This window comes from Schistocerca nitens, chromosome 6 (genome assembly GCF_023898315.1).
Source record: "Schistocerca nitens isolate TAMUIC-IGC-003100 chromosome 6, iqSchNite1.1, whole genome shotgun sequence".
Taxonomy (NCBI): domain Eukaryota; kingdom Metazoa; phylum Arthropoda; class Insecta; order Orthoptera; family Acrididae; genus Schistocerca; species Schistocerca nitens.
The window spans coordinates 337,231,187-337,243,929 of NC_064619.1; the positions used below are offsets into that span (position 1 = coordinate 337,231,187).

At 41.0% G+C, this 12,743-nt stretch overlaps 1 protein-coding gene across 1 annotated transcript in view; it reads left to right on the forward strand.

The window, feature by feature from the left end:
• LOC126263638 (GDP-fucose protein O-fucosyltransferase 1) overlaps positions 1-12,743 on the forward strand; it is a 130,977-nt gene that overhangs the window by 53,125 nt on the left and 65,109 nt on the right. The window contains exon 4 of the mRNA XM_049960730.1: positions 9,129-9,320. Coding sequence (XP_049816687.1) covers positions 9,129-9,320 — 192 coding nt within the window. The remainder of the gene's footprint in view (positions 1-9,128; positions 9,321-12,743) is intronic.

Below are 12,743 nucleotides of genomic sequence, written 5' to 3' on the forward strand. Positions count from 1 at the left end.
GTAAGACGATTTTTACGACAAGTTGATTCCCAAAGAGCAGGAAAGGTTCAGATGCGCCGTGAGTGACCCATCCGTGGATATAACAACCAATATCTCAAGAATGAAAAGAAATGTCATTCTGGTCTCGACTTTAAATACAATTTAGATATATTGGTTACATTTCGTATGCAATAATGTATGGCCTTAAATGAACTGTACGGAAAGTCTACACAATGTGATTTTTACCTCTGCAAATTCTTAAAAATTTCTGGCAGCCATGTACCCAATTTCATACAGCACAGTAACTATGATGAATAGTGAAAATAAATTCAGGCCTTTATCATTTAGGCATCCAGCTGTAAGATGCAGAAGAATAAAATTTTTTCACCGAATAGTTTTCTTAAAATCGGATGATAAGCATTTCATAGCTGCGGTTGCGTCCGCTCCACTGCTTTGCCGAGAAGACACGTGGCTGTCACTCTCTGTCACACGTGCTGTAGCGACAAGATTCAAACACATTTGAATTCAAATGTTGCCAGTTGCAGCGGGAGACAGGCAGCAACACAGATGTCACTCACGTAGGGCACTTCTGTAACTATACCTGCGGTTGTGTTTTGTCGCCTGAAACTGTCACGTGCTGTCGGTCACTTCTGTCGCTTACGTAGGAAATGGCCTAAATAACAAATAGCTGTTGGTCAGGTTTGCACTGGCAACCTGTAGCAAGCCAGTCAGTGATACTAACCACTATATCACATTGCATGCAGCACAGCTAACAGCATTGCTTCCTCTCCTGGAGAAACTGTGTCCCGCTGTTTCAGAAGTTCCCATTGGAGCTGATTACAGCATTCTGGATCTAGATCTTGTCAGTGGTCCTTTGTATAGCAGCACTAGTGGATCCTCACATTCTGGCTGTGTTGCCACTTCTCCTTACCGTGCAATAATTGAATGTAGCCCTTCCATTGAGGATTTGTGAATCTCAAGATGGTCTTAAGTTTCCATGAACGAAAACCCCCATTACCAATCACCCCAATTACCAATCTGCGTCTCGGGACTGTAGTAAGGTTTCACACAGAGGACATGGACGTCAACTCACAGTTTTTATCTTCTTGATAAAAGGCCAGAATCTTAAACTTCATATGTGATGCCTGACAAGTGTTGGGGGATAAAATATAGCTGAAAGTAGCATTTTTCTCATGGTCACCCAAGGTCCTTATGCGAGACGTTGTCTTGTCTTTGGTACTGGTGATGAGGTGTTCCACATAATTGTCCTGAGTGTTTTCCAGTTGAAACACAAATAGTGCATCCATTGTTGTTTTGGCACCATGATCATGGAGCAGAAAGGATGGTGTGAAGCCTTTAGTGCCTTGCTTCACTGTGTTGCATGTGAATGTCACGACAAGCAGTATTGTATCCCAATCTCTCTGTTCAGCATCAACCTACACAAGACCCAAGCTTTTGTTAAAGCATACTGTGAGACCATTCATCTGTGGAAGGTAGGTAGTTCTCATCCTTTAGGTGTGGTGTAACAACATGAAATTACATTTGATACTAGTCTCAACTGGAAAACTTTTCCATGACCAGAGAGCGTCACACACGGTGTCCCTTGCTTCAAAACAATGTCTTCCTCGAGGAACTATCAATTTCTGGAGCTTAGTGTTAATGGATCAGAAGAGACCTGGGCAGTGATACCTGTGTCTTATTCTGTATAGTCTTCATGAGTCCAAGGTGGCCAGTTGTCGGAGTGCTATGGAAAAACTTCGGGATATAGATGAGCTGGGAGGATGAGCAGCCATGTCCATGCGATCGGATCCTGATTCCTCTTACACAGTGTTCAGTTTATTAACTGGAATTAATCTTTGGTTAGTTCCTCATTCTTCAAGGCTTCTGTTTTTAGCAGTGGTGGATTTTCTCCTTGTTCAGTACCAATGTCATTTAATGCAGTGATGACAAAGATTTCATCGACACCGTTGTATTCTGGCAAAGGATTTCTTGAAAGGCAGTTGGTGTCCTTATGTTTGCATCTGCTTTTGTATACCACTGTGATGTACTGCTAAAGCCTCAGTGCACTTCTCGCCAATCGATCTGATGGATCCCTCAGGCTATTCAGCCAGCATAGAGGATGGTGATTAGTCACAGTGGTGAATGCGTTGTCAAGTAAATATGGCCAGAACTGCAAGGCACTCATTCTTAGTTGTAGAGTAGATCCTCTCAGACCTGGAGAGTATTGTGGAAGTGTAAGCTATCACTGTTCCTGGATCTTTTTCAATTGATACCTATCCCATAATTGCTAGCATCAAGTGTGGAGCTGTGTCTCAGCATCCTCATACTGTATTGCTAGGACTGGAGATGGTTTTAGTGCCTCTTTAAGTACAAGGAAAGATCTTTCTTCCAGGAAAATTTAGCTTCTCGCTGCCTTGATACAGAAGTCCTCTATGACTCAACAGTAATACAACCACCTTCCAAGAAAATTTCTCACACCACAAATGTGCCAAGGAATCAGACTATCTGGGACTCCTGTTACTTTATCTGGGCCAGGGCAGACTCCATTGCCATTAAGTAGATGCCCCAAGATTATTTACTAGGGTGGCAAAGAGGCACTTTTTCGAATTCAGTCAGAGGCCTGCAATCTGAACGCACTTCAGCATGTTTGTCAGGCGGCTTCGGTGTTCCCCAAATGTCTTTGTAAAATGTGATTATGTCATCCAAATATCAAGATGTTGAGCAGGTTGTCCATCCATCGTATGCTCGAAGGTGACTGGATCATTACTTGTCCAAATGGCATTACTGTGAACTTGAACAGGCTATCAGAAGCAATGAAGGCAGGCTATTCCTGGACAGCCTCATCAATCTCAATTTGCCAGTAGCCTCTCTCTATGTCCATAGTTGCAAGAAATACTTTGCTCCCCCTCAATCAGTGTGGGGTGTCATCAATTCTCAGCAATGGGTAGACATCTTGTTTATAATTTTGTTCAGTTGTCAGTAGTCAATACTGAAATGCCAAGTGCCATACTCCACCTTGAAGAGAACACAGGAGATGATCAAGGACTTTCTGAAGGTTCAGTGATGTCATTTTGCAACATCTTCTCCACTTCCTCCTAGACTATACGTCATTCAAGCGGTGATGCCCTATATGAGTGCTGGCTGATGAGTGGGTGCTCCCCAATGTTAATACAGTGTTGAACCATGGGCCGTTTGGTCCTTCTTTCCTCCACTCCAGATCTGAAAGCATTCAGAAATTGGCGCAGAACAACTAACATTCATCAGCATCGTTCCTTGGTTAGGCCGGACTCTATTTACAGTTCGATGGTAGCTTCCTTCATTGAATTGTCTGTAGTGGTAGCAGAGCACAGTTTTTTGCCAATGGCATTAAGCTGCCCTTTCTGGAATGGTTCAGCTATTCCTATGCACATAGCTTTAGGGAAGAATTGGGACTGCTCATGACAGTTAGTGAGGCAGAGTTCATCTTGACCACCTAAAATGCTTATGATGTCACTGGCACATAGTTTTCCTTAATGAGCTTTTTGCAGCTGACAGAAGCTTCACAGTTTAACAGATGAATGGAACTAGTCTTGTTGACAATGGCCGGACAACAATGTCTTTAACAGCAAACATCCACTCAGAGCAATCTTTTAAGTTTGCTTCTTGAAATGTCTTTGCCAGTCTGGAGCTCCGTTCTTCCAGTCTGACTGGTTATTATACCTGCAAGAAGTCCCATCTCACAATAACATTGTGACTATTGTATTTTATTGTATTGTATTGTATGGAACTGACTGGGGACCTAGAAATGACAGAGAGGCTTTGTCCCCGCCTTAGCCCTCAGTGGTTCACACCAGGCTACTGCAGTCCACTGGCCCCACCGCCGCCCCACACCGAACCCAGGGTTATTGTGCAGTTGACACCCCCCCCCCCCCCCCCCACCCCGGGAACGTCTCACACCAGACTAGTGTAACCCCAATGTTTGAGTGGTAGAGTAAGTATGGTGTACGTGTATGCGGAGAAAGTGTTTGCACAGTGATCACTGACATACTGTAACTGGGGCGGAATAAGGGGAACCAGGCCATATTCACTGAGGCAGATGGAAAACTGCCACAGACTGGCCAGTACACTGGACCTCGACACTAATCCGCCGGGCAGATTTGTGCTGGGGACCGGCACGCCTTTCCACTCGGAAAGCAGTGTATTAGACCGCACAGCTAACCGGGCGGGCTTCATCGATGTTTACTTCACCTCCATAGATGGTCACCTTTCTTAGTTTACGTGAATTCAGCTGCTAGGCACATGGCTGATAACTATGTACAATGAAGGTGAATGATTATGTAGTGATGGGAACAGCCAAATGAAAACAGTTGATTCAGTTGGTTGTTGAAAAACAGTTGACTTACTTGGCTATAATCTTTTATGTGTGTGTTGAATGATTAATTCATGCTTTTGAATGAAACCAGTCTCTCAGAGAAACTGAATGTAAACACTTGATGTATTCTGGCACATTTAATTCTGAGTCAAAACATTTGAGAGTTTTGCCATTGTTAAATCACTATTGTTTACTGCGCTTTGTTATCTCTTGTCATCACTGTTACTGTTGTTCCAATATTTTCTTTTTATTGAGTGAGTGCCAATACAAAGCTTTCAGTTCAGTTTTCCATCCACGTTTCTGAATAGGCATTTATTTAATAGATAACATAACTCGCACCTGGGCTGTGACCCTTTACCCCCACCCTCCCTCCTTAGTGCCTGGAGTAAGACACTACACTTTATTGGCCTCCCATCCAGAATCACATAAAGTAATATAATGCACAGAATTTTCTACAGTAATATATTTTCCGGAAAATCTTGTTTGTCTCGGCGACCATTTGGCGCCCCTTTGCAAGTGGCACCGAGAGCATGATAGACTCCTCCTGTCCCCCATCCCACCCAACCCCTCCCATGCCACTAGATCAAAATGCTGGAATGTACAGGGAATGGAAATCATATGACTGGATAAAAAGTTATCGTAAAGTTACTCAATGCGTATACAATATCTGCAAAGATGATCCTATTATGACACTTAAATAAATTCAAAGAAAATTAACAAATGATGACAAATATTTCCCACAAAAAATACTTCTCACAAGTAGCAGTATATGCTTAAAAAGAAAGTGATAAAATCACCAAACAATGGGAAGAAAGAGACAGGGCTTAAAAAAATTTAAACAAAAAAGTGACTGTATATTTGTTTAAACTAAATTTATAGTGTGGCAACAGTTGCCAGCCTTTCAAAACCAACAAAAAACCCACATTTAATGCTAGAAGTATGAAAAATTTGTATAGAAGCAAATAAATACATAAATTTTGAAAGTACTCATGCTTTTTATCCACTTTTTCTTGAAAAACAAAACATTATTTGTCTCTGAACAAGTAGAGAACTCTAGTCATGCTTTGTGTATAACCAAAAAGGCTGAAAAAGTGTGTAAATGAACTCACTCGAACCTGAAGACTGTTAGAAAACATTCATATTGCTGCTGTAGCTGCCAGTCTTGTCACTTGTTTCATTCAACTGAACAAAAATCAGCTTGCCAATCCATAGTTAAAACCAGGTGGTTGTCCTATCACTAGGCTACAGTGTGTTGGGGAGTGACGTAGTCCATGGTATGGCAATAAGGTTTGTCCCACAGGTCAACTGTGTCATCTGCAGTTGATTGGCATGAATAGAACTGTTGTGATGGTTGACATCTGGTGCTATAGTCATCATTGATCAGGCAGTAGACCGTCATCTGAAAGCTGCAGCTTAAGTCTGAGTGTGCAAAGTCCCTTCGTCCTGGCATGTTCAACTGACGGTAGAGGTTGTTGCTAAACGATAGGCTACAGTTCTTCTTCTTCTTCTTCTTCAACATTCTTTATTACCTCCTGCCATATGGGGTATGTCTACCTCTTCTCTTACAACCTAGTGCATGAGAGGCAAGGTCATCGTCGTGCCCCACAAGCAGTGGCACCACTTGATGAATTTATCAGTGGGACATGTCTTCATGTCTGAAGTGACTGTTAATCAACTGTGTGATTCTATTAACTTCTGTCATGATCAATTTCACAATGTGGCATAGAGCAAAAATATTTTGCATGCAAGACTTTGTAGTTCCTCATGACATTGGACATTGTTCTTCAGTTGCTGTGCTAAGTGGACTTATGCTGGTCGTTGCCAAACATTCTCATCAGTTCTGCCTGGAATTTATCCCAGTTGTTGAGCTCCTCATCATTGTTCTCAAACCACTGAGTGCTGTGACATACAAGTCAAGGTACACATTTGATGAACACATTATGTCATTCTACCTGTTGTATTTAGTGATTTGGGACAATGTACTATTTGTCGTCTGGTGCCTGTTGCTGTAGGCGATGGCCTTTATGTTGCCTAACTGGAGCCACAGTGACGTAGATGTTTTGAAGTAACTGGCATCTCCGCCAAACGATGTCACGTCTTAACCAGGATCCTGCCCAAACCCAAAACACTTATCACTAAAAGTGCGTTTATTATGAATACCAACATACAACCAGAATAGAATAGAACTGAACTCCTTGACAGAGAATACTGTTATTTATAGAAACATAGAATATTCCAGAACATACAGAAATTACAAACAAGAAATTTTGAGAACCTTCCAAAAGTGATACACACTAAATAATAAATAAGTGCTGCTGGCAACCCACTGCATGCCAACTAGTGTTGCTAATTGCTATGCCACATTGCATGCAACGCTGCTCGCAGCAACGTTATTAACTAAACATTGTTGTAGCTGTGACTATTTAACAGTAAGTTACTAGTGTACTTTACAATGAGAAATGTTCTACTTATCTTCAACAAGAAAAACATTGTTATCCAGTTATGATCTTATTAGAGATTAATATTATATATCACAGTGTCCCTTTTAAATGACGTAATGTAGTCTTCTCAAAGAATGATGAATTATTGATATGGTAGGATGGTGCACAAGTTTGTAGCGTTTTTGTTCTGCTTGTTAGTTTTCAAGTTGCTGTGGATTTATTTATTGATTGTCATTTTTTATTTTGTATTTCATTGTTGCTATTTGAGTTCACATAGTGTCATTTTGTCTTTTGGAGCATGTGAGTGGAGCTGTGGAACTAGAAAATGTAGTGCCAAGTGGAGAAATCAGAACATTTCTGACATAGTTTTCTGTTTTGAGTTCAGTAGAGAGATGACAGCACCAGAGGCAGCCAGAAATGTTGGACAGATCATAGTAAGAAAGCAGTTTTCTCGTTTGAGGAGGATTGCTTTGACATTAGTGACTTGTCATGTTCAGGAAGGCCTTCGGGATTTTTTGATGATCATTTAAATGCATTAATCCACAATGATACGCATCAGTGTACTCAAGAACTGGCAAATGTGATGAACTGGCAAATGTGATGAACTGCGATCATTCCTTCATCGTGCAACATTTTCATGCAGTGGGAAGGTTAAAAATCGAAGCAAAAATCACAAAAATCTGTGGATGGCGTCTCTGCGTGCTAGACATAAATCGGCTTGTGAACAACATTGACCATTCCTTTCCTGTATTGTTACTGGTGATGAGAAATGGTGTCTTTATGCTAACATAAGGAAAAGAAAGGAATGATTGATCCCAAACAAAGCAGCAACTCTCTGCACAAAAACCACAAAAGACAATGTTAAGCATTTGGTGGAACAGTGCCAGTGTGGTGCCCTTCAAACTACTTCCTCAAGGTGTAATTATCACTCCTGACATTTTTTGTCCATCTGAGATGTCTTGCAGACTCCATGCTAGAACAATGACCAGGAGGACTTCGTGAAGTGATGCTACTCCATGATAATGCCTGCTGGCTATCTGCTAGACTGACAAGCACTTACAGAAGTTGAATTGGGAAGTCATTCCATACCCACATTTTTCACCTGGCCTTGCACCTCAGATTTTCATATTTTCCACTTTATTGAACAACCTTCAAGGAATTTCCTTTCCAGATGAAAATGTGCTCCGAACATGGCTCAAAGAGTCCTTGCGTCAAAACCACATAATTTCTAGAGTTGCAGAGCAGAATCAGAAAGTTACTCCAGCATTGACAGACTGTCGTAAATAGTGAATGAGGATATATTGTTGTTAAAGTCTCTGTTGTATTTATTAAACTTAGGGAAAACACTATGAACTTACACAACAACCCAGTAAAAACTTGTTCTTTTGCAACATAATCTGTGATGCTTTTTGCATCTCTTCATTTGATAGTCTATTTTTTTTCTAGTGGCAGTTATGGGCTTTGATTTCCAGAGTATGAAGATTTTTGGGACATGCAATTTGTCTAGTCTTTTTTGGTATCAAAAAGGAACTCATCCACAAGTATGCATAAATAAGACTTCCTCCTCCTCTTTCATTTCTTGATAACAAACAAGCCATCTGCCATTAGTTGAAATCTTGTAATCTGTTCAAAATGTATGCCTTCTGAATCTGAACCCACTTGAAATTTATGAACTTGAAAATCCTTAAAATTAGAAGCAACTGAGTCCCTGTAACTGCTATGGGTTCATAAGATCTTTTTTCAGAATTTCTTTCTTCTGATGTATGCTCATCACTTGTCACATAGAATAAAGCAACTGGTGGAATATTTGGTTTACTCCACTCAAACAACTGGAAGTTAATATTTGGTTATTCACTTGATTTTGCAGACTAGCTTCGGTGGCAGGCATTTGTATTGTGCCATCAAAACTGTCTGTGTTGTTTGTCAGAATGCCTGAGATAAAAACGAAACATTTGTACCTAAGATTTTTCTCTCTCATTGTGATTTTTTGTCTTATAAACACCACACAGATGCTCTGTGGCCAATGGAATCCTTGGGCTTCAGCTTGAAACACAAAGGAATAATTTTCAGCAAAATCACATAGAACAATAGCCTCCTTATGTGGTAGTGCAGTTTTCTTTTCAGTGAAAAAGCATATTGCAGTTTTGCGATGAGAAATCAAACTCCCTCTTTTAGCAACAGGAGTATAGTGAAAATAACATTGAACTCATAGCATTTTAGCACACTTTCCATTTGAATTGATTGTAGATAATCTGCTCTTTTTATTTACCCAAAAGACATTTTTATTAAATCAATAGAACTAATGTGTTACCTGATGTAGAATGTTTTTGTGTAATTGATTGCTGTTATCATTTCAGTGTTTTGCTACTCTCAAAGAGGAAACAATGTTGGATGTAATGCAAAGGAAGGAAATCCCTTTGGACCATTTTGGGATACCTTTGGTGTTGATTTTGTTGCCTCACAGTATTATGGACCACTGCATTTTGATGTCTACCATCATGATATGGCAAATTCCTGGAACACGAAGTTCCCACCAAAAAAATGGCCAGGTAAGTCAGTGAGCATTCTTTTGCATATGGGTTACACTTTTCCTTGAGGTTGTGATGTTCCCTGCTTTATTTCTTCATTGATAGCACAAAATTAGATCTGGTGCTATGTTCTTTAAAACTGAGTGCCAACCTTTCTCTTTAATGAAAATGCAGATTATACTCATGTATGTTAATGGTAATTAGTTAAAAAAAAAAAATATTGAAGGAGGCAGATGCCAAAACAAAATGGGAAGTAAAAGGATCCCAGCCTGCTTATGTAACATATCAATACCTCAAGGATAGATTGCTACTCACCATGTAGAGGAGATATTGAGTTGGCGAAAGGCACAATGGAAAGACCGCTTTATACTTAAGTGTTTGGCTAAAAGGCCTTCTTTCGTATTAGAAAACAGTCACAAAAGCACAACTCGCACACAAATGCCCACTGTCTCTGGCTGCTGTGGCCAGACTGCAGAGCCAGTGGTCTAAAGAAAATTCAGAAGTGGACATAAAATGTTAAGATAGTACGGGCTGCTATTTGCCAAATATGAGATTGCTGAAATTTTAGGGTTAATACAGCCTGCATAATTACTTTCAGATTGCTGCTTCTCTATGTTACTGTTTACATTGACTCAGTTTACATGACTAAGGATTCTCCTTCATGATGTGATCCATGGAACAGAATACATGAATTAGTCAATGGAAGACTCAAATGTTAGGAGGATGCAAGAACACGGCTACATGTTTGGTTTTGTTTGTTTCTGCAATTTGACAGTATGTATTGTGCACAGAATTGCTCGAAACAATTATTTTTGGGAGTATGTCTTCATCTCTGGAACCTTGACACTTTAGGGTAGGAAGGATGTAACAACAGGTAGTGTATTCTCAGATTACTTCTACTTCATCTAAACTGAAGGGATGGTCACTTACGCATTGGACAAAAACATCCTGAATGTCATATACTTCTTTTGTACACTTTCAGCGATATTGTCTGATAAGACACCACTCCGCCCCACATTGCCTGGAATGCCCAAATCTTGCTTGGCAAAGAATGTATTACTTTTTTACCCAATCTGAAAGCTGTCGAATATGTCACTAATGGCATGTTCACATTGGTGCAACTTTCAGTGCATATCAGGTGCATGGAGCTGTTTCACCAAGAGGCAAGGAGGCATTTCCACTGGTGCAAAGTGACGCATAACTGTGATTTGCAAGCATGAACCTCCGTGCACAGGACTCTCCCCATCCCAGAAGGGGAGACATGTGCAATAGTCGTGTGTATCTGTGGTTCTCTGGTTTGGTGCTTTGTTTTACTACATCTCTTAAGTATCATCACTGGAATCAGACATCAGTAGAGAGATGAATGCACTTTGGCCAGTTGCATTGGTGTATCCAAAGCTATCCAGTCACCGACGATTATACAGGGTGTTACAAAAAGGTATGGCCAAACTTTCAGGAAACATTCCTCACACACAAATAAAGAAAAGATGTTATGTGGACATGTGTCCAGAAACGCTTAATTTCCATGTTAGAGCTCATTTTAGTTTCATCAGTATGTACTGTACTTCCTAGATTCACTGCCAGTTGGCCCAATTGAAGGAAGGTAATGTTGACTTCGGTGCTTGTGTTGACATGAGACTCATTGCTCTACAGTACTAGCATCAAGCACTTCAGTACGTAGCATCAACAGGTTAGTGTTCATCACGAACATGGTTTTGCAGTCAGTGCAATGTTTACAAATGTGGAGTTGGCAGATGCCCATTTGATGTATGGATTAGCACGGGGCAATAGCTGTGGCGCGGTACGTTTGTATCGAGACAGATTTCCAGAACGAAGGTGTCCTGACAGGAAGACGTTCAAAGCAATTGATCTGCGTCTTAGGGAGCACGGAAAATTCCAGCCTATGACTCGCGACTGGGGAAGACCTAGAACGATGAGGACACCTACAATGGACGAGGCAATTCTTCGTGCAGTTGACGATAACCCTAATGTCAGCGTCAGAGAAGTTGCTGCTGTACAAGGTAACGTTGACCACGTCACTGTATGGAGGGTGCTACGGGAGAACCAGTTGTTCCTGTACCATGTACAGCGTGTGCAGGCACTATCAGCAGCTGATTGGCCTCCACGGGTACGCTTCTGCGAATGGTTCATCCAACAATGTGTCAATCCTCATTTCAGTGCAGATGTTCTCTTTACGGATGTGGCTTCATTCCAACGTGATCAAATTGTAAATTTTCACAATCAACATGTGTGGGCTGACGAGAATCCGCACGCAATTGTGCAATCACGTCATCAACACAGATTTTCTGTGAATGTTTGGGCGGACATTGTTGGTGATGTCTTGATTGGGCCCCATGTTCTTCCACCTACTCTCAATGGAGCATGTTATCATGATTTCATACGGGATACTCTACCTGTGCTGCTAGAACATGTGCCTTTACAAGTACGACACAACATGTAGTTCATGCACGATGGAGCTCCTGCACATTTCAGTCGAAGTGTTCGTATGCTTCTCAACAACAGATTCGGTGACCGATGGATTGGTAGAGGTGGACCAATTCCATGGCCTCCACGTTCTCCTGACCGCAACCCTCTTGACTTTCATTTATGGGGGCATTTGAAAGCTCTTGTCTACACAACCCCGGTACCAAATGTAGACTCTTCGTGCTCGTATTGTGGAAGGCTGTGATACAATACGCCATTCTCCAGAGCTGCATCAGCGCATCAGGGATTCCATGCGACGGAGGGTGGATGCATGTATCCTCGCTAACGGAGGACATTTTGAACATTTCCTGTAACCAAGTGTTTGAAGCCACGCTGGTACGTTCTGTTGCTTTGTGTTTCCATTCCATGATTAATGTGATTTGAAGAGAAGTAATAAAATGAGCTCTAACATGGAAAGTAAGCGTTTCCGGACACATGTCCACATAACATCTTTTCTTTCTTTGTGTGTGAGGAATGTTTCCTGAACGTTTGGCCGTACCTTTTTGTAACACCCTGCATTCACACACTGCTGACATAATTGTTCTTGATTATTTCTCTTGGTTGGCTTGTTCACCTTTTGTTCATACATTGCTGAAGGTACTTGGCCTCATGTTTGAATACTGCTCAATTTGCCCTTTTGGATTTATTTTCAGTTTGAAATTGCCTACCCGGTTCTTTTCAGCCACTTAGTTTTTCCTGAAACTGCCTAGTGACACTCCACCACCTGGGTAGTGTGTTATGACAGTATCACTGTTACAGGACTCAGTTTTGCACAAGCATCAAAATTACCTTTGTGTTAGTTCTTTGAGCATTCTAACAAGAAACTTGTGGAATTTTAAGAGTATTACTGTATCATGCATTTCTTTTTTCTGGGTCATTAATTCTGTGAATTATAAAGACTGAGTTGAATGAAATGACTGTCTACAGTTCCTCACAAATAATAACCATGTGCAAACAGTT